Source organism: Scatophagus argus, chromosome 6 (assembly GCF_020382885.2).
Source record: "Scatophagus argus isolate fScaArg1 chromosome 6, fScaArg1.pri, whole genome shotgun sequence".
Taxonomy (NCBI): Eukaryota; Metazoa; Chordata; class Actinopteri; family Scatophagidae; genus Scatophagus; species Scatophagus argus.
The window spans coordinates 14,268,642-14,293,749 of NC_058498.1; the positions used below are offsets into that span (position 1 = coordinate 14,268,642).

General features: G+C 39.3%; 3 protein-coding genes across 6 annotated transcripts; 1 reads left to right on the forward strand and 2 right to left on the reverse strand.

The window, feature by feature from the left end:
* Positions 1 to 141: 141 nt before the first annotated feature.
* Positions 142 to 8,142, reverse strand: gclm (glutamate-cysteine ligase, modifier subunit). 2 transcript variants are annotated; one of them, XM_046392338.1, is made up of 7 exons: positions 7,682 to 8,142; positions 5,779 to 5,841; positions 3,860 to 3,944; positions 3,542 to 3,598; positions 3,236 to 3,438; positions 2,638 to 2,752; positions 142 to 1,465 (listed from the first exon to the last, which is right to left on the reverse strand). In XM_046392338.1, exons 1-7 carry the CDS (start codon positions 7,814 to 7,816, stop codon positions 1,296 to 1,298), a joined length of 828 nt encoding a protein of 275 aa, XP_046248294.1. In that variant the 5' UTR covers positions 7,817 to 8,142; the 3' UTR covers positions 142 to 1,295. The 2 variants fall into 2 exon arrangements, with proteins under 2 accessions (XP_046248294.1, XP_046248295.1); XM_046392339.1 differs by lacking the exon at positions 7,682 to 8,142 and adding an exon at positions 7,304 to 7,654.
* Positions 8,143 to 10,952: 2,810 nt separating this feature from the next.
* ccl25b (chemokine (C-C motif) ligand 25b) lies at positions 10,953 to 14,137 on the forward strand. The gene is made up of 5 exons (XM_046392204.1): positions 10,953 to 11,052; positions 11,472 to 11,558; positions 13,123 to 13,240; positions 13,460 to 13,580; positions 13,686 to 14,137. The coding sequence occupies exons 1-4, from the start codon at positions 10,968 to 10,970 to the stop codon at positions 13,578 to 13,580; spliced, it is 411 nt and encodes a 136-aa protein (XP_046248160.1). The 5' UTR covers positions 10,953 to 10,967; the 3' UTR covers positions 13,686 to 14,137.
* A 4,634-nt stretch (positions 14,138 to 18,771) lies between these two features.
* Positions 18,772 to 25,004, reverse strand: LOC124060847 (serine/threonine-protein kinase NIM1). 3 transcript variants are annotated; one of them, XM_046392202.1, is made up of 5 exons: positions 24,983 to 25,004; positions 24,073 to 24,132; positions 21,956 to 22,258; positions 20,830 to 21,098; positions 18,772 to 20,234 (listed from the first exon to the last, which is right to left on the reverse strand). In XM_046392202.1, the coding sequence occupies exons 2-5, from the start codon at positions 24,092 to 24,094 to the stop codon at positions 19,482 to 19,484; spliced, it is 1,347 nt and encodes a 448-aa protein (XP_046248158.1). In that variant the 5' UTR covers positions 24,095 to 24,132; positions 24,983 to 25,004; the 3' UTR covers positions 18,772 to 19,481. The 3 variants fall into 3 exon arrangements, with proteins under 3 accessions (XP_046248158.1, XP_046248159.1, XP_046248157.1); XM_046392203.1 differs by lacking the exon at positions 24,983 to 25,004 and adding an exon at positions 22,511 to 22,594 and having other exon boundaries at positions 24,073 to 24,375; XM_046392201.1 differs by lacking the exon at positions 24,983 to 25,004 and having other exon boundaries at positions 24,073 to 24,375.
* Positions 25,005 to 25,108: the final 104 nt, after the last annotated feature.

A 25,108-nucleotide genomic window follows, 5' to 3' on the forward strand; every position in this document is an offset into this window, starting at 1 on the left:
GTGAAACGCTTTTTTTTTTTTATTTCTTTCCCAACTGATTTTTTTTTCTTTGCAACACCAAAATCTCAACTGCTCAATCAATCAAACATTTACATTAGTCTGCCTTTTAAATATTTTACACCAGGGATGACAGTGCAAACATCTGCTTCATAATTTTAATAAAGCCAATTCATGATATACAGCCATATGACAATATTAAATATGTTTACAGTACATCAGATGAGAACAGTACATCATGAGAGTAACTGGATCCTGTCTGGGAAAATCAGCCATGATTCTTAAATAAGAACCTTCTTCTTCAGAAGCCTTCACATCGGCCTGGCAGGCTTTCCAGCACTACTACAGCAATACAATATGTGAGCCTGCTAGTCATGTCAAAATATCTCAAAATACTGTACTCTCCACATTAGAATTTAATCTCATCAGCATTTCAATCAAATGTCAAAAACAGCGCGTGGTTAGAAAAAAACTGATAAAATAAAGTTATATAATACTCACATTTTACTGCTTTACCAGTTAAAGTCTAATTCATCAGCATCATAAAATAAACATCTCATGGGTTGCAATTTAATTAGTGCATCATTTTACTTAATTAAGGAATGCAAAGAGTGTTTATATACAGCTGAAAAAAATCAAATTGCAAGAATAAAACCAGATTTTCTTCAGAATTTCCATCCCATTTTTACCCTTTAAGAATGTTTGGAGTCGTTTTGTACCAAAGACAATATAAACAATTCTCTACTGTTTTTTTTTTTTTTTTTTTGCCTTACTGATTCGTAATGTTTCCCCTCAGACCGATACATTTAAAGCTCAATTCACATGGACAAAGTGGAGAAAAAGCAGGAATGAGGACAAGGGGAGCAAAAGATGAGAGGCACTTCAAGTCAGAACAAGGTTAAGGGACCTTCTTCTTGGATCAAAAGTTTAGCAACTGACATTTTCCATTCCATTAGAGCAGACTCTCTTGTGTTGATAAAAGGCTGACCAGTCATTGTACGTATCACTGAAGACCCACCACCTGTGAAACTTAAAACTGACCCAAAGTGGATCTTGCATTTTCATCTCCTACTTTTGATCTCACTGAGATGATGGTAATAAATACCTGCATCTGCTTAACTGGAAAAATCATAGATGATAAAGAAGCTAACTTAATCTGTTTAAGATAAAACAATGAATGCAAGACTCATGGTGAGTGGCACCATCCATTATTCAGAGCTGCTACTTTGCATGTTGTGTGTGAATGAAAATGGAAGAAAATGGCTTCATCCATGTGTCTTCTTCACTTGTAGGGTGTGCTAGGGGCTTGCCTTTCTCGCACTGACGAGGTAGCCCTTAGCCTTGATGATGCCCCTGCTCTTGACAATAATGGAGTAGCGCAGGACCCACTCCAGCCTCCAATCAGCAATGTTCTGGTCCTGCGTTCCCTCCTGCACCGCCTCCTGGAAGGTGGCCGCTGACAGCAGCTCTGTGGACGGAAACACGAGGCCAAGAAAGGAGTGAGATGTCATGTAAAAACAACATCACAGGTACAGCATAAGACCAGATCAGCTGCCAAATGCTGCTCAGTATTCTGTGGGTGTCTTTGGCTGTAGCTATAGCTTCAGGTAAGACTAAGACTTCAAGACTGTAGCTATAGCTACCATTAGCTCAGTTAGCCAGTGCTTGTGGCCCTGTAGCTAACTGGACGGTGCCTGGACTGTAACCCAGGATCACTGCGGGAAACAGGGCTCAACTTGACCAGGCCTCCCAGTACACACGGCTGGACACCAGACTGGAACCTCCAGTAGGTCATTTTGACAGCAGAGGATACAGTGTGGTGGTGATTCGTAGATGAGGACAGCAGATGGGGACAGTGGATAGGTGATGCAGCAGAGAATCAAGAAGACAAATGGTGGTTTTGGTGAGTTTTATTTTGTTTACTGTATAATTTGCTGGAATAAAGTGTGTTTTGCGATGAGTTAACCAGCAATTAAGCTTATTTAGTAAAAGAGAGCAGCTTGAATTCACGAGATGTAAAGTTGTATTCTTCTGTTCAGCGAGGAAAATAAGCGCAAGAATATTTCATTTGTTGAGATTTTCCAAGTTTGTTTGTTTTGTTTATTAAGCTAAATACTGAGAGAGCTTGTGAAACTCTAGAGGCACAAAGTGGTATTTTAAGACGAAGGCTGCTGGTTAACAGGCCAACCTCTTTAGAAATTTCTGCAGCGCAGTATAATGACATCCACATATAATGTTGTTTCTTCACATTCTGTGGATTATGTTAGTTCATTTTTTGAGTGTTTTAAACCAAAGTTCTGTCTGTATCCTACAGATTGTCCATTTAAAGAACAAGGCAGGTGGTTTTCTATAACTTTCTTACTATATATAAATTCCATGAAAAGATTTCTCAGTACTTCCCTACTTTCTCTGTGGCAATCAGTCCATTTATTTATACTTAAGGTATATCTTCAAAAATGTTTCACAAACATAGCAGGATCAATTTATTGTTGATTTTGGTCTTTTCCTGACAATAAGAAAAATACAGAATATCACAAGTTAACCTTTAATGTCTGACAGAGCACTGAGAACACCTGAACTTTTGCAAGCCGAAACTAAAGCCACCCAATTGAAAGAAAAATAACAGAAACTGCATTTCACCTTTGGGATCGTTGTGTGTCAGCAGCTGGATGTCGAACTCCTTAGCGAAGGCTGTCAGGTCAGGAGGCATCACACAGCAGGAGGCCAGGTTGACCTGGTTACTGCTGGGCTTCACCTGGTATAACACAGGGTATTATTGGCTTCATTTGGTCCAACATAAAAAATGGCACTCAAAGCTGCCAGGTCTGTCACTGGTACATGTGCCAAAACTCATGACAGAAAAACACATTTCCTGCTTGCAGTTGTTAAAAAAGCCAGAATCTCTGTTACCTCTAAAACTGGGCAGACACTGTGCGGAGTCAGCCCCATGTTAGCTCTGAAGTCGCCCCCGGCTTATTTTATAATTTTGGCTGTCTTCCAGCAAACCCACAATCCTGCAGTCTAAAACATCTGTTCTAAACCGCAGTAGTTTTATATGTCGTGTTTAGACCTGTGGTCTTGACTGAGACAGCTGTGATATAAAACTGAACTTGAACAGAACAGACAAATCAGACTTTCTTGCCAGACATCTGTGCTCTATATGTTTTGTCTTCATACTTCTGCTCTTAGACAAGTTGCACAAAGCAATGCTGCCATATTTGTGATTTTTCCCGCTCACCTGAGCCCAGTTGTAGAGCTGTTCCAGCAGATCTTTGTCCAGGTCAGAGGTGCCAATAGCTGCAATCCGTTGGCTCCTAACCAAAGCCTCTAGCTCCTCCCAGGCTGGCTGAAGCTGAGCCAAAGTTTGGCTGTCACCCTCCAGGGGCCCAGGTGGCGCTATGATAACAGAGTCGAGCTGGGACACTGCCAGCGTCTGGCAGGCTAAGTATGAGAGACAAACAAGGCTGATTAACAGAAAATTCACATCCATTGTGTGCAATTTCTATGGTGCATAAAAATGTTGCTGAGGAGAGTTAAAGCTCACCCATCTCCACGGCATCTCTGATAGAGGACTGAACCGACTCACACAGGAACAGCTTGACTGCAAAAACAACCCAGCGATAAACATGTCGTTCCCCACATCCAGCAGTTGTTTTGTACCATCTGGTACATCTAAATCATGGCTACAACTTATTACTTAGTCACTACCCTTGATTACTTGTTTTAACTGTTTATCAATTTATTTTTGATTTACCCCCCCAAAAAAACAGATAACAGATAACAAACTTCTTCTATGTTTGCACAGAGTTGACAGAAATGACATTTAATATTTGTCTAGCAGATTAGAAAAACCAGTACGGACCTGAAACCTTTAGTTCCTCCCTTTCTTCAGGTGTGATAGCATCTGTGTCCTGGGGAATGGAGCAGTCAAGTGTATCTGGAAATTCCTATATGGCAAGAAAATCACTTCATTTAGAGACTGTGACACTTCTTTTGACATGAAATGTGTATACCTGCTGACTTAATCTGTCTGTTAAAGTGATGGCTTTTGAGTCATTACAGGACAGGCAGCTTTGAGTTAAAAAGTTGTGATATGAAGGGAAAAGCCTATTTGTCCCTTGTTTGTTTAATTAAAAGCTCTTTGTGGAGTTTGCTTGTAAACAAACAAGTTATATTTACATTCAGTCTTGCCAAAAAGCACAACCAGTATGCTAGTAGTCTAAGAAAGGTGATAAATGTGTTTCCTTCCATGTAAAACATCTGCAAAGAGGATATTTCATCCATGTTTACTAGCAAGCAGTTTTCTTCTTTCCTGATCTTCCCAGCGACTGCTGCGTATCTCAGGCCATTAAAGCCACCTGTTGCTCAGAGATACAGTGTGACATGACTGGCAGAAGTACTTATTGCATCATCATGTCCTTGTGTAAGATAAAAACTGATCAGGGACTTATGTCCCACAGCACCCATAAAATAGCATAAAATAACAAGTTGGGCCTTAAATTTTCAGTTTCATTCAAGCAAGAAGCAAATTAAAATATCAGGAGGAAGCACTGCTCTCATCCTTTTTCGTGGTTATCATTATCATCACTTCTTTTCCCTTTTAGACTGATGTGTCATGAGAAGAATCTCCTCAACTCACTCACAGTGTTTTGTGGTTTCTTCAAACAATTTTATTTTTGTGCAAAAGAAATGATAACAACTGATACATTTATGACAGTGCAAGCATTTATTTCCCCTCTGCACATATTTAACATTGTGCTGCTGCAGCTCTTACGTGCAAGAGAGGATATGTGGAGTCAAACTTGCCATGTGGAAAATGTTACTATTAGTAAGACTGTAAGTAAGACTGCCGTTGTGACATTCACATAAAGGTCACTGTGTTTATTCAGACAGGAGATTTGTATGTACAATTGTCAATACATTTGTATATATGAAAAAAACACACAGTGTGCACAACAGGATATGAACAGTGAAACAGATCAGGCTTTATGAGATGGACGTGTTAACTGCAAAACTCACAAAAGTCACAAAAACTCACAAACACGCCCTAAGAAAGTAACTCAGCCTATGACTCAAAAATCCACATTCTTGACCCTGCAGAGGGTGTGTACAACCAGCTTTCTATTTGCAAGTTATTAGACCCCTTAGTTTTACCCTTTCAAACCCCATCTCCATGTGAGCCCAGTGAGCGCAGCGATAAAAGCTGAAGCATATTTATCAAATAAACAAACCAGAGCAAGTTTATGTTCTGCAGGAATCGTTGGATCCTGCAGGCTTTTCAATCTCACTTTCAGTCTTTTCAGAACATGTTAGTTTGGCGTAGAATATTATGCAGGGACTACTACATTCTACAACTGTCTCAGTTAATGAACAAACCCTCCAGAGCAAAGTTTGTGTGTCCCCCACCCAACCCCCAAGCCAACAGACAGATGCACATTTGGAATGGCGCCTTTGGCAGCCAGCACTGCATGAACATTCATCATGACAGCTTCTTTTCAGTAAGCCTGGAGGCATCCTTTGATGTCCATCACTAGAGTTATTTTAGTTTGCCAAGCCCTGGGATCCTGCTGCCGACAGGGTAGTAGCACGTTATTGTGCAGCTCATTCACATACTGTAGGTCTGACCATCAGTGCAAATTATATAGTTCATTTCCCAAATAAAAACACATAAAACTGGTATAGGAAAGTCAGAATTGTGTCAACTTCTGTGCTACCATAACTCAAAATCATTACAAGAAAGCTGTAAATAAAAAAACCCAAAAACTGTAAACATCTCCCCACCTTTGCTGACGATTTTGCTGTGGAAAACCAATCGCTCAGTGTGGCTTGAATGCAGTCTTGAAGCTGAAACATAAAATGGAAAAACACAGAGTTAAATAAACTTTCATGAAATTTGAAAGCAGAAGCTGAACAGCTTTTTATTCTCAGCAGACTCCGTATTAACATCTGGACAGCTGTGAAATGCTGCCTCATGTGTACTGTAAACAATGAAGCCAGATGAACTCTTCCAGAGCGTGGGACAAGGACAGGAGACAAGTCAAGTTTAAGTGCAGAAGCATATCTTATTTTTAATCTTAACCATTTACAAACAGATAAACATGGCATGTGGAGGCCAGCTGCTGCCTGATGAGTGAAGAATGTGAGTGTGAAGGAGTGTGAGTGTGAGGCCTCCACCACATGAGATGAATGAGCCTCTGCTGCTGAATTCATGTCACATGAAAGGGAGAAGAACCTGAGGCATCCATGTGCATTTAGTTTAAGTGCCAAGTCAGATATATTGGAAAATGAAAAAAAATGGGGCCAAATCACAATTACAACTTGAATGCTAATTGAATGCTATTGTGAACATTATTGATAATACGGTAGTTATTCAATATGACAATAGACTCCTGAGAAAAAGGAATGGTGAAACCACAAAAAGTCTTCGAAATGACCTTCTAAAGCACTTTTCTGCATTGTGTGTGTGTATATATATGTATATATATATGTGTGTGTGTGTGTGTGTATTTGTGATAAGGCCAAAATCTGATACCTGATAAACCCTCTAATATCTCAGTCAAACTCAAGTCATAGTTTCTGTATCTTGTATCTCAATGCTATTTAACCTTTGCCCTTCACCACAACATTCACAAATTATAAAAGCAACTTTGGACAGGTAGGACACACAACACAATTTCAACCATGCTTCAGAGGAAAACTACGTGTGACATGTCGTACCTTAAAAACAGTGAGTGGTGTAGTATCTAGAGCACATTATGTTAATAGTTTGGACCAAACCCTTGCAGGTTCAGCTACACCTTCACATAAATGCTGTGCGAAAACAAAGTGGCAGATTTATCGTTTAGTAGAAAGTACAATGTCTCCTGTTCTGAGAATCGATTAACAAAGCATCACACACCACAGCAAATATTCACTTCAAATGTGAGGACTTGCAGCTAAACCAAATATTAACCACATTACAAAACAAGCTCAACTTCTTCTCGTCCGGTTCTGAGAAAATGTGATTGATATTTAGTTGGCCATTTTCTGACAATTCATAGACTAAATAACTCGATAACAACTACTTTCATACACAAATTCAGACCTATTAACCAATGTGACGCAACATTTAGTTACAGCAGTTAATTTCTGACTGAAACACTGGCAGTCCAATAGATTTCGAGTACATTTTCAAAACAAATACTGTTTCAGCGGAGCACCTGAGTGCAGGGGATTTAGCGAAGATCACCTGTCTGATCTTTCCAGGTTGACATTTACACTCTGTTTTGTGTGAGCAGCTCACAACAATCATTCATAAACTACTCACCTCAGGCTGGATCAATGAGCTGGTTAACGTTATATTGTATGGCCTCATCCCATAAACGAGATACCGGACTCAAACATTTAAGCTAGTTGCTCCACTTTAGCTCCGGTTAAGTCCTGTAAACTACAGCCCTCAACGATTTGAAATAGTTTTAAAATATTATTAACTTATTTCTCTCTTTATAGACTGCTTATATAAGGCTACATCTATCTTATTACCAGCGAACAACAATGGTGTCGTTAGCTAGTTACATATTAAGCAAAGTAGCCTGACGTTAACTCCCAGGCTAAGCTAATAAGCTACACTTTTAAACCAGCAACCCTGACAGTTAACTCAGAAAACCGCCGTCGTTTTAAGTTAACGGGCTGTACGTTATCTCACCTCTTCGCTGGGAGATGACGGACACTTCTTTTTCAGGCGGCTTCGGTTGACCAAATTCCCGGTGTGCAGCCGGAGAGTCTTGGCGTGGTTTAACATCTTCGCCTCAGTGTTCATGTTGGTGTTTTGAGGATCCATGTGGCTTTCGCCAAGGAGCTAACAAGTTGCTAATCGGTGTCTGCCACGAAACGTCAAACGTCACAGCAAGCAAGTGTATTCACTGTGTGACCGACTGCTACTGTAACTGCTGGATAACAGTCGGCTATAAAAATATATAGTCAGGATGACTTGCAGTCAGTGCTGACTGACCTGCTGGTTTGGTGGTTGCTTAGTGGCTGTTATGGAGGCAAGCCGGTCGGTCACGCCCACGCGGAGGTGTTAGCGACTGACTGTTCTGTAAATCCTGGTCAGGATCCCCAGGACGATGTGGAGGAGCCGGCTACACCCGGAAGACACAACTGGATCCATGGAATGGATTCTGAATTGTTACAGTCCCAGCTTTGACCGCTAGATGGTGCCGTAGTACTTCTATTTTTTTCTTAAGCAAGTATAAAGCTGTAAAACGTTGTAACTAAATACACTTAATGAAGTACAATTTTTTAAACCAATAGTTTAGTTGCATATTTATTTGCATATTTATGCTACTTAATACTTTCACTCCACTTCATTTATTTTACTAGTTTGCACATTAAATCTGTAATGAACATATACCAATTTTATTCAGTAAATTTAACCACCCAGTAGTGTTTATGGTTTGAATTATCTGCAACTCAACCAACTATAGCTGCAATATTAAAAGGCTGCTGAAGTATTAATGCATCAGTAATCAAAATCTAATAACATATAAAATGATATAACATTGGAAACGGTCATTCTGCGTGATGAATACTTTTACTAAAAATGCTTTAAGTACATATCACTGCTCATTCCTCTGTATGTTTATGTGTACATGTAGTTGGGTAGTAATGCATACCTTTGTGTAATCATTTGTTGTGGCTCTGTTTTTATGGTTTGGGAAAAACTCTGAAAGGAACTCCTAATATAAAATCATACAGCTATATTTTATACAGTCTGATCATTCTGATTTCAGCTTTGTGGCAGCAGGTTAGTGTGTGGCAGTCATTAAGAGGCACACACACATGTCCAGCTCAAAAGTGTCTGAATTAACCCGAAAGAATTTTAAGAATAAATAAATTTTTTGTATCTGTGCATGCATTTTAATGTTGTGTTGACATGACCGGGGCTATTGTGTAATCACACGTAGATTAAGTAGATTATCAGTTAACTGATCTCTGTGTGATGCTATTGAACAAAATAAGAGTATAAGGGTTCTTTTCTTTTTTCTTTTCTTTTCTTTTCTTTTCTTTTGAATGGCCCTTTTCTGGTAATTCCCCTGTCAGCAAATCCAGGTCAGTACCTTTTGGATTTACTGGAATCCACTGCAAGCCAGACCTTTTATCAGCCAACATTAGTGTTGGACCACAGTTATGGTCTTGTGTCTGAATGGCAGGAAATCCTTGCAGCCAGGTTCCAGGTTCCTCGTGTCAAAAGTCTTTCTACAAGACTGGAGGCTGTTGTAGTGGAATAATAATTATTATTAACATGTCATTAATTTGCAACATTTTGCAAACAGACCAGCAGTACATTTGATATTTGACAAGAGTATTATCAAGAGTAATTAAGATCAGTGCTCAGGTTTTATGATTCAAAAAGACATCATCAGGTCAAGTGATCATTGACTTTACGGAGCAATTAAATCTCTTTCTTCAGAACATTTTTTTATACAGTGCACGCAGTAGACAGTCTTTTAAATTACTATTTCTTATGTGTAAAAAACATTGTTTTTTATAGATTGATTCCAGCATACATAAACTTGAAAATAAATGACCAAGGGAAATAATAGACTGGGACACACTGATTAATTTGCAGCCTTGCTCAGCCAACTGTGCAAACAGAAATGAACAAACACATATGACAAACAAACGTGCAGAAAACTCAGAATATGCATGCAATTGTCATGGGATAACTGGTTAAACATCTACTGTATAATGAATCCAAGGGATTCATATTGAATTCATTATGCCCAAGACCAAGGCATTGAAGGGGATACTACTAACACATGCCAGACCAAGAAACATCACATGCGATATTTGGAAAGCATGAAGAAGAGCTGTCAGTCCAGTAAACTTTTTGAAGAGCAGGATCTTGAGTTTCTTTAAGAGAATATTTTCCTAAATCGTTCTTTTAACATTTCCAAGCTTTCTCAACTTGGAGATGACTTTAGATATCTTTTACAAGACTTCCTGTGGTTTCATTAAGGTTCTTCAAGGTTGAAGGGCTCATACGCCCCAAACACCATCCCACCATGACCATCCCAACACAAATATACTTACATATTTGCACACATTCATACACAATCACCCGCATATGTCGTTAGGTAATTTAAACTTGAAATGAAGCTGAAAAAGCATCATTCATCATACATAACCAGTATACAGGCCTACTGACACCCCTCTACACCTTCTCTGTATCTTTATTTCGGTTTTGTTTTTTTTGTTTGGTTTTTTTTACCTTATCTGATCTCATCTTATCTTGAATATTCAGTACATTCATTTAGCGGCCCCACAGGGAACAAATATGCAGGAAAATGACCTGGAATTTCCATAGACACAGACTCTGTGTGGAAGTTCATATTGTGCTAGATTCAACATTTTTTAGAGACCCTATTTGAAGAACAACTGGGCTCCAAAATGGTCACAGATGTAGAGAGATAACTAATCCTGCACTGATTCTGTTCATTACATGTAAATGATATTTAGTAGTCACATTATGAACCAATTTTGGCAGGGTGTCATGCATGCATCTGGAGAGCTTTAGTGCTGTCAGATTAGATTAGCCTTTGTGCAAAAGAATTGCTAGAATTTGGGAAGTATTGTCGAAAATTAAGACCAGAAGTTTTTAATGGTATCATTTAAGTATTGCATTATTATTTGACTTTCCTGCTGTCTCAGTTGCAACATTATTCTCATTTACCCTCACTGCACATCCAGCACTATTGTTAATACTCGTCATAGATGACGCTGAGTTGATGAAATTTGTGTTTTTCCGGAAAAGTAAAATCAACATGTTATACTTACATCACAAGTACTTGGGAGGTAGCGACTTTTGTTTGTTTTCCAAGCCATGCTAAAGTGTTCAGTGATCAAATTACACTTCTACTGAGCAGTTGTCAAACTAGCAGAGGTGGAGTGATAACGGATATAGTTTATGTTGGGGGAGGGCCAATTCCATGAGTACACATAAAACTGCACAGCCACCACAAGTTGCTCTAGACAAAAGCTTTGTCTCCCAAGACAGCTTGTGCAGCACTGAATGTGAGCAGGTACGTTTCTCTGCATGCTTTTGAAACAATCCCCTCATGTTATCTTCATGCTTTTGTAGTAGGTTTTTTGCAAAACATGCTGTTTTGTGTTAAGTATGGAGTTTAATAGGCTTGGATAGGGAGTACAGCCATAATTTACCACAAAAGGTGTTGGTTTCTGTAAAACAACACTTAGACCTCAGAGATGAAACAGCTACACACAGCTGGAAACCAGAAGAGGAATTTTACATGTTTAATCGGGGGTCAAAGACTTAACCTATTTCTTTCACAAGAGTGCAGATGAAGGGGTTTGTTATGGAAAATATTACATCAACAGCCAAGATTTACAAGGCAGAGTGGGGCTGAAGACTCCAAGCCTCCAGTTTTCTGTTTTGCTCTGCTCTTTGAGTTGATCTGTCTGTTTCTGTGCAGCGAGCCACACGACAACAGCAACCATGAAGTTCCAAGCTCTTTTCTTTCTCCTGCTCCTCACCTGCATGTACCTGAGTCTTGCACAAGGTGAGTCAAACACATTTTGTACACCAGAACTATAATATATCAGATTGCACACAAGCATTTTTCTTTTTTTTTGTTTACATTAGCTTATCGTAGTGTGTGGATTACTGTTTATTTAAGTATTTTACATTGTAAGTTAAAATCTACAGATATGAACCTATAATTGTAGCTGAACTGGCATTTCTGTGTATGATTTGTGGAGAATATGTGGCAGCTCACTTTGACACCATTTGGAAGAATTGTGGCTGCAGCTGCATTTCATAATCCACATTCATTTTATATCTTAACTAAATCCCTTCGTTCAATAAGGGGAATTGTTTCACTCAAAACCATTTACCAAGGCATTTCATTCCAAAGTGTAATCTGACTGGGCATGCTATTATACACCACTTTGAAGTGGTAATGTTATAGCAGGTTTAATTAAGTTAGGTTAAAAAAAGGTGATTTTCATCAACATTCTCCCATCAGAAAATACAGCACAAATGGGGAAATTTCAGACTGTGAATTTGGGATGAAAACTTTCTCTCTTTTTTGGGATACACCAATACCCAGCTGCTTAATTTGCTGTAACATAAATTACAAATTACAAATTAGGCAAGTAACTAATTACAGTAGGTAGGATTTTAGAGTTTCGGTCACCTGTGGTGTACTCCCTACCTCGGCAGATTAAAGAAAAAACAAACAAACAAACGAACAACATCAAACATAAAGTCGCCAATAGTGTTTACAGTTTTCACTTAAGAGTTAGTCCAAGTGAACCTCAAAGCCCTCTGCATACTGTCAGGAAAATAAGTCTGCTGGTAAAATACTGAATCGTTCATCTACTAACCTACAAGTGATCAAATGTAATTGTGCGCCTGTAAGAAAAAGTATATGTGGCTGTAAATGCCTCCTCAGGTTGCTAAAATGAGGACACGACTCAGTTCCCCGAATCAGACTGTAGCTACAGGCCTGATGATGACTCTCTGACAATAGCTGGACACAGAAACGACGTCCTCCTGCTGTGTAATCTGTTGCAGAATGTGCCAGCCAAATATAACAGTTCTGCTTTATATCATACAGATTACATAAAATGATTTTGAGTGACCCAAGTGATGATACTGGTAACAAATTAAGTACATATAACCAAATTATTCTTTATGGAAGCGACACAGTTTGAAATCTTGACATTTAGCCGTTATGAACTTTTTGTGGAGTTTTTCATACAAAAACTGCAATTTCACGGCATGTGGTTTAATTAATAGTGATTTGTGAGACCTGTGATTATGAGTTTTCTGTTAGTACTGACATAACAGTACACAGATTTTCATTTGATAACTTCATGAACAAATGTGCTCACTATGGCACTTTTCATTTATAAGCTTCATATTTATAGGCATATCAATAAAGAGTCAGACTCTTGTTGCTATTAAAATTGAGCTGCATTATTTTCCCTTTGGACCCTACAAGAATGCACAAACTGAGAGGTTGCTTAATGTCTACCCATCATGGACATTTTATGGCCGGCTTATCTCCCCCTAAATCTCAGCAACTTCATCTCTCTCTCTCTCTCTCTCTCTCTCTCCAGGCTCGTACGGTAACTGCTGCCTCGGTTATGTTAACGAGATGAGGGCGAAAGCAAAGAGAAACATTGAAAGTTATCGGATTCAGGAAACAGATGGTGATTGCAACATCAGAGCTGTTGTGTGAGTAACAGATATTATGTCCTCCACTTTTGGCCTTTTGCAAACATTTTTGTTAGTACCATAAATTGGCAACCATTAATAGAAAAAGAAACTGTTTACTAGAAAAGTGATTGATCCAAATTATTTGAAGCAGCAACTTTAAATATCCGTAATATGGCATTTGATTACTAGTGGTACTTAAGAAACTGAACCATTTGGTAATAATCCTACTTTGTGCAGGTTTCTGATGAAGAGGAAGCCTTCACATCGAAAACAGATGACTGTTTGTGCCAATCCACATGAGATGTGGGTCCAACAGCTCGTTCAGATTGTGGACAGAAAAATGGCGACACAAAATTAGGTAAAAAGCTACACAACATGATCTCCCAATAACACTTTAATGCCTTGCAGAGGGCACCAGTGTTTAAATTCTTCATCATTAACTTTTTCTCTCTGTGGACCACAGCCAGGACAGAACGAGGAAAATGATGGAAAAGAGAGAAGAGCAGATGTTTCACCTCCCTGTCAGGCATCATGTATCACCGAGAACCCAACAGATCATGTTTCAGTAGCTTTGGTATTTCCTGTTGCCGACAGAGAATGTAAATGTACAGCTTCCTATAAGAACACAACATATGCTAAATGTTATAGCCAGCATAGCAAAATTCATTTATATGAGCCATTACTATGATATTGTTCATTGCTCTGTGAAAAGTAGCACCTGCTAGTAATGAGCCACTGTTTGGCAGCTTTGAAATGTATTTGCAGAGTGTCTAAGTGTGTGCAATGTGTATGTAAAAACAACTGTGGGGATAAGCTGAAGGTCATTTTATACAAAAGATTTCCATATTTTTGTATCAGCCTTATAATTGTACTTTGTGTCTTCCTATATCAAATAAAGAAGCAATGCAAACAAGACTCTGGTTTTCACCTAGCTCTACTGTCCTGATTTGATGAACCCATTGTTTTGGGAGGCGAGATTGCACAGTTCCTCCCTGATGACATTTTCATTGAACATCAAATTAAACAGGATTAACTTCAGTCCAGTAATCTCCCACTGAGTTATATGCTGTCAACAACTTAAGCCAGTAATAGACCCGATGATCTGTCACACAGCACTTAAAAACTTGGCTCTCAGGACAGCTGCAGAGCTGGTTTTCATGAGATTGACGGTAAAGGATTGACTTGAAAGTTCAAAATCTGCCAGGCCCGTTAAAGCTGTCCATCATTTAGTCCAACAAAGACAGATTAATGTTTACAATCTTACAAGCCTGTCTTCTTGTCACCTGTCTGCTCACAGGTAAGTCTGTCTGTATGTACAGTGAAACAGGTTCTGCTCGCTGTAATCATTCTTCCTGTCCGTACTGGTCATGATTTGATCCACTCACAATGTGCTTCATATTTGCACATTAAGTGGCGTGGGAAAATAATTCAAGGTACTCGATCTGGGGAAAAAATACATTCAAAGGTTAACTAACTGTTGTTTTAAAACTGGTTTGAAAAATTGCAAACCAAGCTTCGTTTTATTAAAGCTGAAAAAAAACATTGCTGTTGGACCCCTGTTGCCTTCATGGTACACTATCAATGGCAGCTTCTTTATATTCTGATCCCAAAAAACAGCTCATATTCCTCTACTGATTTTCTGTATATATGTCGTGATTTGATGATACAGCTATGTTTAGAGAAAATGCACCATATTAGCACGATATAAAAGAAAATAATACGTTTTGGAATCAGGTTTCGACACAGTTCTTTTGGCAGTTGCCTGTTTTTTTCCCAGTTGGTAATCCAGCCTTGTGTAGAGGGAGAGGAAACTGGGACTGTGTCTTAAGTCTTCAAATCTTTCAGCGACAGCTTTCATTCACTTAAGAGATGGATTGTGAAATGTCTTCACACGTCACTTAACAAGTTCAAGGCATCATGATGCCCTAAGGGGAAAGAGGTGTACCGTATAAACCACAATGTCCTTGGTTCCAATCCAGCTGGGGACATTTGTTACACGTAATCCCACCTTTCTCTCTTTCTATGTAGAGAAAGAGAGTACAGTGCATTGTGGGTCAAGTTGTTGGCTTTTAGTGGGCATTTTAGCCCTGCTCAGAAGATGTACACTATATTGCCAAAAGTATTCGCTCATCTGCCTTTACAAACATATGAACTTAAGTGACATCCCATTCTTAATCCATAGGGTTTAATATGACATCGGCCCACCCTTTGCAGCTATAACAGCTTCAACTCTTCTGGGAAGGCTTTCCACAAAGTTTAGGAGTGTGTTTATGGGAATTTTTGACTATTCTTCTTCTGAGGTCAGACGCTGATGTGGGCGAGAAAGCCTGGCTCGCAGTCTTCGCTCTAATTCATCCCCAAAGTGGACCTTGCTTTGTAACCCCCAACATGTTCCCACGGAACTGGAATTGTCCAAAATCTTTTGGTACACTGCAGCATTCAGAGTTCCTTTTACTGGAGCTAAGGGGCCAAGCCCAGCTCCTGATAAACAACCCCACCAAACTTCAGACTTGGTACAATGTATTCAGACAAGTACCATTCTCCTGGCAACCGCCAAACCCAGACTCGTCCATCAGATTGCCAGATGGAAAAGGGTGATTTGTCACTCCAGAGAACGCATCTCCACTGCTCTAGAGTCCAGTGGTGGCGTGCTTTACACCACTGCATCCGACGCTTGCATTGCGCTTGATGATGTATGGCTTGGATGCGGCTGCTCGGCCATGGGAACCCATTCCATGAAGCTCTCTACGCACTGTTCTTGAGCTAATCTGAAGGCCACATGAAGTTTGGAGTTCTGTAGTGATTGACTGTGCAGAAAAGTTGGTGACCTCTGTGCATTATGCGCCTCAGCATATGCTGACCCTGCTCTGTCATTTTACAAGGCCTACCACATCGTGGCTGAGTTGCTGTCATTCCCAATCACTTCCACTTTGTTATAATACCACTGACAGTTGACTGTGAAATATTTAGTAGCGAGGAAATTTCACGACTGGACTTGTTGCACAGATGGCATCCTATCACAGTACCACGCTGGAATTCACTGAGCTCCTGAGAGTGGCCCATTCTTTCACAAATGTTTGTAGAAGCAGCTTGCATGCCTAGGTGTTTGATTTTATACACCTGTGGCCATGGAAGTGATTTGAACACTTGAATTCAATTATTTGAATGGGTGAGTGAATACTTTTGGCAATATAGTGTATGTAGGATGTATTTATGACACAGCCAGACCTGTCTTGTAAGAGCATTGCCCAATTTTTAACCATCAGAATTTGGAACTGAAGTTAGGATATGGAAATTATGACCTCAGAACTTATTCAGTTTCACTATAACAACTAAAACAACAAAAAAGTTGTGCAAAAGTCTCCATGCCCATCAAATAATTTAGAAACTCAACCTCCAGATGAATCAACAGGTTTCATCTGGAGGGATGCGAAACTACCCAGTTGCGCTGTTGATTACTCTAACAATAAAGACATGCTTTAGCATTAGAATAATCTTTGGGTGGCAAACTTGGGGCAAGCTCAGGTTTAGAGTAGACATGGTACAAAAGAAAAATCTGTACTGTTATAGAAAACAATAGGTGCAAAGCTACAGTTGCTCTTGTTTTTCCCACCACGAAGCATTAACAAAGATCTAATCAGTTCACAGAGTCTCTCATGTGAGACCCCGTGCTTTTGATTCAGATCACTGGTGCGAAAATAATGACCCAGTTATTGTGTAAAAGACCGTAAACAGCAGCCGTTGACTGAAGCCCTGAAGCAGTTTCTTACCTTCAAACCTCTGCTCATTCACAGAAAGTTGTTTTATGACTTCTTTCTTTCACTTGATGTGGAAAAAAAACTGATGAACATTTGCAGTTTGATAGAGAATAATTAGGAGCTGAGACAAGTTAGATCTTGCTCCCATTGCTCCTCATTTGAATACATTTTATCTTGCCCGTATCTGGAACATCACACATCATTAACATCACAGTTACTGATTGCAAGAATAATAAGCACCTGTTAATGCGTTGATAAATGTAGATAAATGACCAAAGTTCAAATCAACACATTTATCTTAATCATCTAAATGATTTTGGGTAAAAGTGAAACTCTCCGCAGCATAATTTATCCACTGGTGCTTGGACTGAAGAAGCAGGGACCAGAAGCTCCCTTACCAGTGAAGGTACAAAAGTATGAACATGTACTGTTTACTGTAATCCATTGTATGAGACCTCTGATTCCTTTGTGGTTGCCTTTAAAACAGCCTGTCACTCACATGTGGTCTCACTCAGTTAAAAATGCATTTGTCCATATAAGGCAGCGGTTACTCTTTCGCAACCACCTCAGCCATGTTTCCATTAGCTGCTCTTTCACTGCCAAATGCAATTACAAACAAATGCTGACATCCTTTTGGGACTGATATGTTGGCTCTTCATGATAATCCCAGGGGGTAAAGAAAGGTGAAGATAAAGAACATAGTTTATATAAATATGAAAGCGGAAGAGGAAATAGTAGATTTTGAACTTAATTTCACACATCGATCTTCAGTTTTAATTGGGCAGTGAATGACTAAAAGAACATTGGGTTGAATAATTATACCGTGAGAATGATTTTTAATATCTTTCACATGAGTTGTCAAGAGACAATAAACACACAGATTTAACATATTAAAAAGTGATTCCTTCAAGACAAATAGAAACTTCTGAGTGGTGTTAAAATCAATGAGCTCATTGTCTGGTTTGAATCAAAGATTTTAAAATATGGTATAATACAACTCATTTTTCCTCAGTTCCCTTTTGGTGTTGAAACAGAAGCTGGTGACATGCAGGGCTGTTATCGGTTGTTTCATTTTCTTTTCGCAGTAACAATGAACATTATTCACTTGTAAAAGTATTCCTCATCAGGAGACAGGAGTTATCACACAAGTGATATTGAGCAAGAGCACAGCCCCCAGAAGATCAGCAAGTCAAGACTCCTCCTTGGCACTGATAGTGAGAATAATCTGTGTGTGTGTGGCTGCTCCTGTCTAAACAATGTGTACACATATCTGTGTGAATAAGCTGCAGGCTAGGCGTTGACTACTTTATTGCAAAATATTCTGCTTATCACAGCGGCAATCGCTGATCAGTATCTTAGCAGGTGCACAGCAAATTGCAAGGTGACGATAAAGGACAAAGAGTAATGTCTGTCTGCCGAAGACTGTCATCCCCCCGGAGGGGAATGTACAGGTGAGAGGTGGAGCAGAACTGCAGGGGTTTGACATCACTGAATGAAATTAAATGTCATTGTGTGAAAATAATCTGTATTTGAGTATTTCATAACGATCTAGAGGTCCCACATGAACAAATGCATCATATTTCCTCATCAACTCTTTTACCGTAAGCTCTTGGCCCTAAAATCAGTTCCTGCAAATCGAGTCTCTTTTTTTTCTTCAAACTTTAGGAAAGGAATCATTTCAACATCCCAGAAGAAATCTCTTTATAAACAGTTAAACTCACAGCTGGATCCTTTAATAACACCTCCTGCGGGAAGGCAAAATGAGGGCATGGAAGAAGAAACAGTTCAAAATCATTGTTTGAAATATTTTTTATTTCAGTTAAAGAATTTGGATTCACCTATTGCTATAACTAGGAAATACAGGGCTGTAGTTCAGGCCAGTATTCATGCAAGCATTTATGAAAATATTGTCTTAAGACATAAGCACACATTAGTACATTAACAAAATGAGGTTAGAATTGTGCAAAACATAAAAAACTGAAAATGTACCCAATATTTACAAACATTTTAAATAAATGTCTACATTAAAGGCATTTTAGGCATCAGAACTTTATTTTTCTTCCATGGCCTCAGGTTTTATTTTTGTTGAACCAAGCATGTTCTCAGTGTCTCCCTTGTTAGGATTACCTGTGACCTGGGATTAGTTCAACAGATTTATGTACTAAGAGGGATTGGATGATGCTGATAGCCATCGAGTGATTGATGAATGTTATGCGTCAGTAAGCTTGTGGTTGGTGACGTAATCTGAACAGAGAGCTACATCTTGTTGCCTAAGAGAGGTACCCTAGTCTGTAAACTATAACTGACTTATGCTATGGGACAGAAGAACCTCCACGTGTCTACCACTTTGGTCCAGTATTGCACAACACAAACTGAAAACCTCTCAACATGTAACATGACACCTCACAGCTGAAGGGCCCTGAAGTGAGTGTCAACGAGCAAAAGTCCACAAGTATGTGATGAAGTGCAGCCACAACTAAAGCCTGTCCAGTTGTTTCTCATTACAGAACAACACAGACAGTGGAAGGAGTCTGTTTACCCACAGATGCTACAGACCAATCCGTTGGACTCCCATACTCACCAGGATGAAGCACTGAATATCCTACGGCCTCCACTGATCTCCTCTTCTGGACCCGATGGAGAAGGATCCGGTAGGTTCCCGTCAGAGGGCTCCTACAGTCTAAGCAGGGATTGTTCTGGAAATGCACTGTCACAATACCCAGATCTGACAGCAACCCTTTCACCTCCTGCTCCTCCACACACAAAGCCTGGTTGGCCTGGGCAAAGTGGGCCGGGGACAGGGGCAATAAGACGTATGGACGAGGGTACTCAACCCCCGTTAGCCAAGCACTGTTTGTAATCTGTGTGAGAGAGGTGCGATCAGCAGGCACAGGCCGCAGCATGCCCTTAATGACCAGCTGGCAGGCAGCGGGAACATATGCAGGGATGCTGTAGGCCCCCTGAAGGATGCAACGCTTCAGCCTCCCCAGGTTGTCCCCATAAAAGGGCATAGTGGCCGTCACCATGAAGTACAAGAGGATACCTAAAGCCCAGGTGTCTGAATAGCGTCCGATGTAACCTTTGTCCTTAAACAGTTCAGGAGCAGCATACGGTGGTGAGCCACAGAAGTTGGTGAGGAGCTCATTAGGGCCGCTCTCTGTGCTGAAGCCAAAATCTCCAACTTTGATGCAGTAGCTGGTGGTGTAGAAGATATTTTCTGCCTTAAGGTCTCTGTGGACGATGTTGTTGTCGTGCTGAAATATCACAAAAAATGGGTAAAAATCTCAGTAGGCATTCTGTTTGGACCTTTTACTTTTACTTTTAGGGAAAAAGAGCGCTAACAAAAATGACTTTTATGTATGTACACAAATATAATTTTGTCAATAATTTAGTAACATCATAATCAGTGGTGGCAGGTAATAGGCAGGTAATACATTTGCTCAGGTTATGCATGTAAGCACAAGTTTGAGATAAAGGATTTTTTTGTACTTTTTCCACCACTGTTTATTATCATTATTAAGACAGAGACAACAACTGTTTCTTATTTGTGCTGTAAAGTATTTTTTTAATCTAAATTCCTTAGTTATGGATCATTTTGATGGCCTGGAGGTTTAATGTGCTGACTGTATAATCACAATATTCCCTGTTTAAACTGTTATCTCCCCTCATTTCCTGTCAACTCTCAAGTGGCCTCTATGAGAAAAGACAAAAATTCCACTTCAGATTAATATGGTGAAAACAGCCCTTATTTAGTTTTGCCTCACTTATCATATGAATCATGAATATCTCAGACCTCCACACGCGTGAAACAGACTGAGCAATGTGTTGTGTGGTCTGTGATTAACTGACCATGTATTTCACAGCGGAGATGACTTGCGCAAAGACCAGCTTGGTTTCCAGGTCATTCAGCTTCCCCCTGGTGGTGATTCGGGAGAACAGGTCTCCACCACTGCCATATTCCATCATCAGGTACAGCTTTCTGCTGGTCTCAAATACCTCATAAAGTCGCACAATGTTGGGATGGCACAACTTCTCCATGCAGCTGATCTCTGAGGAGGTCATTGGCTGGCTCCTCTTATCCAGGCGCATCTTGTCCATAATTTTAACAGCTACTCTCTCTGAGACAGAAGAGGAATGGAGGCTTTTAAGTCAGTGATGGATTTATAGAGGATCTAACAAGGTGAAAGGTAAGAATGAGGACAGACGCATACTTAAGAGATTTAAACCCATGAGAAAACAGGGAGAAGAATGCCGTTGTGCAGATGAGGAAAAGGCTGAAGGAATGTGTTTTTGGCATATGATTTAATTTATAAGTTTGTTCCAGCATTATTTTAAGGCATGACTAAAATGTGGCAAAGAACCAAGAACCCCCAACAGCTCAACCTGCATACACATATACACAAGTGTAATTTTCAACAGAAAATAAATGCACTACAGGGGTCAAGGAAGATCTGTGGTGATCAGGAAAACATACTCAGGGCATCAGTTGACATTACTCACAAACTCCTAATATTATTAACAGAAAAGGATAAAGTGTGGCTGGCCAGACTGGACAGGAAGGAGTGCTATTCATGTTGGATAAAAGATCTGAGCATTAATTAACACGCAAAACCCTGTTTTGTGCACAAGCCTGATAAACAAACCTGAAATAAAATTGTTGCTGTTGTTGAACCACAGTCCTGATCCTGGTCTCTTCCGAAAGGACATTAGTAAGATAAGTGATATAAGTAAGTAAGATATGCACAAATGGATTAGTACCGTATTTTTTTTTTTTTTTGCCCATTTTTTATATATTTTGGCGTTTTGCATGTATTTCTCTAACCGAAAAAGAAACTATTATGCTCTGGTGTGCGTTCAAATCATGTATAGTTTGTTATTTGAAGTTGAGTGAGGACGAATGAATGAATGAATGAATGAATGAATGAATGAATGAATGAATGGGATAAAACCACACTGATAACTCATGATTCCTAACCTTTCGTCAAGGCGTGGATGCCCAGTTTGACTGTAGAGAAATTTCCCTGGCCGATCTCTCCACGCAGCTCATAGAAGCTAACTCTCCTGCCGAGCATCAGCTCGTTGACAATCTTCTCGCTGTGAGCCATGTCATAGACGAGCCTCTCAAACGGTGTCTGTCTCATTCTCTCTGCTCCGGTCAGCAGTGGGATGGCACTTATGGCAGCAGAGGTCAGGCGTTTGGTTGTCTTCTCCATCTTTGGAGCCTCATCTTTGGATTTTTTGCCCGCTTTCTGCTTTGGCCACAGGTGCGTTTTGATGGCTTAGAAAGAAATTTAAAAAACTTTTAAGCAACAAGAAAGAATTTGAAAGGAGTGGCTTTCTTTACCGAGGCTAGTAAAAAAATGTGAGTAAAATTAGGATAAATGTACTTCAAACATTACTTTTGTTGAAGAAAATATTAGCTGGATACCTTCTTAAGCTATTTTTAGAGTTGGTCATTGAAGTCTTACAGAGGTCAGTGTGCAAATTAGCGTGACTGTTCTATGTGTAGAGTGTTGCTAATGAGACTGACCTCCATGTTAACTGTCTTTGTCCTATATGTGGTAAAACGTCTGGTCTCTTTCACAACAACCCTATCCTGCAGCTCAGTTTGTGCCTAATTTAAAAAATAGAGACAAATAATAACTGACTATGTAGATTTAAAGTTAATTTGCAAATATGAACACTTACTTATGTTATATCTTTTGACATACATTGCTTGAATGAGATGTTCTCCTGATGCAAGGGGAACTCTCCTTTTCTTACACCTTTGTACTGTCATTGTTTGGACTTTCTGAAATGTTCAATGTGTTTGTTTTCATTTTTAATGATGGACAAAAGCAGGATATGTCAACCTTTCCTGTTCTGGAAACACAAGTCCACTTCACAGTACATACAGTCCTCAAGTCTCAGCACATTTCTTTTAGAAACATGCCAAAGTATTCCTTTTCTGCCAAACAGGACAGTACTTTGACTTCCGTTTTATGCAAGACTTACACAAACTTTCTTTTGTTTTCACAGGATACTGTTTATTGAGGTTTCAGTTTTGCCCAAAGAGCCATGAGCATTAGGGTCAGATGTCAGATCATTCATCTGACCTGATCTTGAGCTCTGTGTGGGTGTATAGTGAAGCAAATACAATCTCGCTAAATGACAGTGCACATGAAGAATGATTTACTGAGTTCCATAAAGTAGCCACTGGTCCATAACAGTGATAACTGACATTAAACATTTGTAAATCTACAGTGTAATAATACAGTACCTCCTCCTAGTCATTGTGGGTTAAATTTAGCCTAGGTAGGCTGAGCTCTGGCCAGAGTGGCCAGGATTACTCGCTGCTTTTAGATACAGTATTAGTGGGTCTAGTCAATTTGAATTTGGCCAGGATTACTCTCTGCTTTTAGATACAGTATTAGTGGGTCTAGTCAATTTGAATTTGGCCAGGATTACTCTCTGCTTTTAGATACAGTATTAGTGGGTCTAGGCGATTTGAAATGAATAAAATGAGTCTTGCAGTCAATTCTTACTTGGTTTTAGGATTTGATTAGCAGCCATTCAACAGACTAAAAATAATAACACTAACACACTCTTAGTAAAAGATTCATAAGACTTAAGTTTGGATTGACTGTACTGATTTCGAGTAATAATAAAATGAAATGTCTAAATTTTTTACTAATCCCTTACAGATAGGTTAGAAGCAGTTAAAAGGAAGAAGTTGGGTTTTGCCAGCTCATGAAACATAACTCAAGCTGCTGTTTATCCTTTTCATTTGACAGCAATGGAGTAACATCCATTAACCATAAACAATTTCTAAAATTAATTTTTCAATTTCCAATAAGCTACCAAGGCTGCATTTATGAACGTTAGAAAGTCATTAATAGATGCTTTAAAATAATCCTTCATCATCTTATAGATGAACTAAAGAGCTGGAGAAACAAAGCATCTGCCATACTGGTGGACAAACACAAGCAAAAGAATTTATTCATGACTCGAAGCTCATAAACTAGAAAATAAATAGTAAATCTTGTATTTAAATCTGCAGAGACATAAATATCTAAATATATGTTGCTAAGGATATAAAGCTGATATATTTACCTGGGAGCTGTGGGTCCTTCATGTTTGTCCCTCGGGCTTTAACACCTGACTGTGACTGAACTGAATGAAGCATCAGCAGACTAAATCACCCCTCACAATCCTATTAACGCACTGTATTAGTAGACTGCTAATTGCGTTATCTGACATAGACCAAAAGCACGGAAGTGCCACATACACACTTTTAAAGAACAAACTAATCACACCTCATTTTGATTATTTGTTATTGGACAATTGTTTTCATTGACTACAGTTAATTAGTTGCTAGTCTCATGTGTCCAGTAAGTTAATTATGTCAAAGAAAAAGTCTAAGTCTAACAATTACTTGATATGTTTCTAAAATGTTTGGCATCTTACTGATTGCATCGTTTGACTTGAATCTGTTGTTATCGTTGTTCTTTCAACACTAAAACCGTGTTGATAACAGTCACACTGTAGCATAATGTACATAAACTTTTAAAAAAATCACACGTATAAAAATGAAGTATAAAGTAAATCAGTAACAAGCTGTTTAACAAAGTGAACATTTGGCATTAGCATTAGGTTTGGCATTTCCCTCAGGAGACTGTAGAGGCCAAAATATAGTTAAAAGTGGCGTCAATAATGGACTTAACTTCCTAGTGTGACCAGAAACATGACTTCTAATGAACCTTGTTGCACATCAGCTAAATACATCAGCACCCGCTTCCTAAGGGTTTCCCGTTACACGGCAGTAGGGAGTTTAGCTTGTTTCTGCTGCCTCCAAGTGGCCAAAAACATTTAAGAAAGTGAGTGCAGCTGGATTTTATCCATGTTATTTTTTGTGTGTGAAATTGATAAAAAAAATATACCCAGTTGACTTGAAGATGATTCATTCCTCTTTCATTCAATCATTTTCTAAATAAATAAAAATATCAATAACTACGTAGCCAACCAGAGGGACGTGATCGCCAACATTTTGACACCTGTCGCCCAAGGAAACTTGCTTTAATTGGTGTTTAAGTCTAGCCAATAGCAAAAAACGAGTTTGCAATCTGCCCAATCGCTGTCAAAGTTTAGT

Bases quoted from the DNA above. Each gene is read 5' to 3' on its own strand.
- gclm (XM_046392338.1), bottom strand. From the start codon at position 7,816: ATGGATCCTCAAAACACCAACATGAACACTGAGGCGAAGATGTTAAAC. The intron at 3,439-3,541 runs GTGAGCTTTAAC...TCTCATACTTAG, and splicing joins CAGAGATGCCGTGGAGATGG to CCTGCCAGACGCTGGCAGTG. The intron at 2,753-3,235 runs GTGAGCGGGAAA...GTGTTATACCAG, and splicing joins AGCTCTACAACTGGGCTCAG to GTGAAGCCCAGCAGTAACCA.
- ccl25b (XM_046392204.1), top strand. From the start codon at position 10,968: ATGAGTACACATAAAACTGCACAGCCACCACAAGTTGCTCTAGACAAA. The intron at 11,053-11,471 runs GTGAGCAGGTAC...GTTTCTGTGCAG, and splicing joins CAGCTTGTGCAGCACTGAAT to CGAGCCACACGACAACAGCA. The intron at 13,241-13,459 runs GTGAGTAACAGA...TACTTTGTGCAG, and splicing joins TGCAACATCAGAGCTGTTGT to GTTTCTGATGAAGAGGAAGC.
- LOC124060847 (XM_046392201.1), bottom strand. From the start codon at position 24,145: ATGCTTCATTCAGTTCAGTCACAGTCAGGTGTTAAAGCCCGAGGGACA. The intron at 22,259-24,072 runs GTAAATATATCA...TTTCTTTCTAAG, and splicing joins GAAGGACCCACAGCTCCCAG to CCATCAAAACGCACCTGTGG. The intron at 21,099-21,955 runs GTTAGGAATCAT...CTTCTGTCTCAG, and splicing joins CATCCACGCCTTGACGAAAG to AGAGAGTAGCTGTTAAAATT.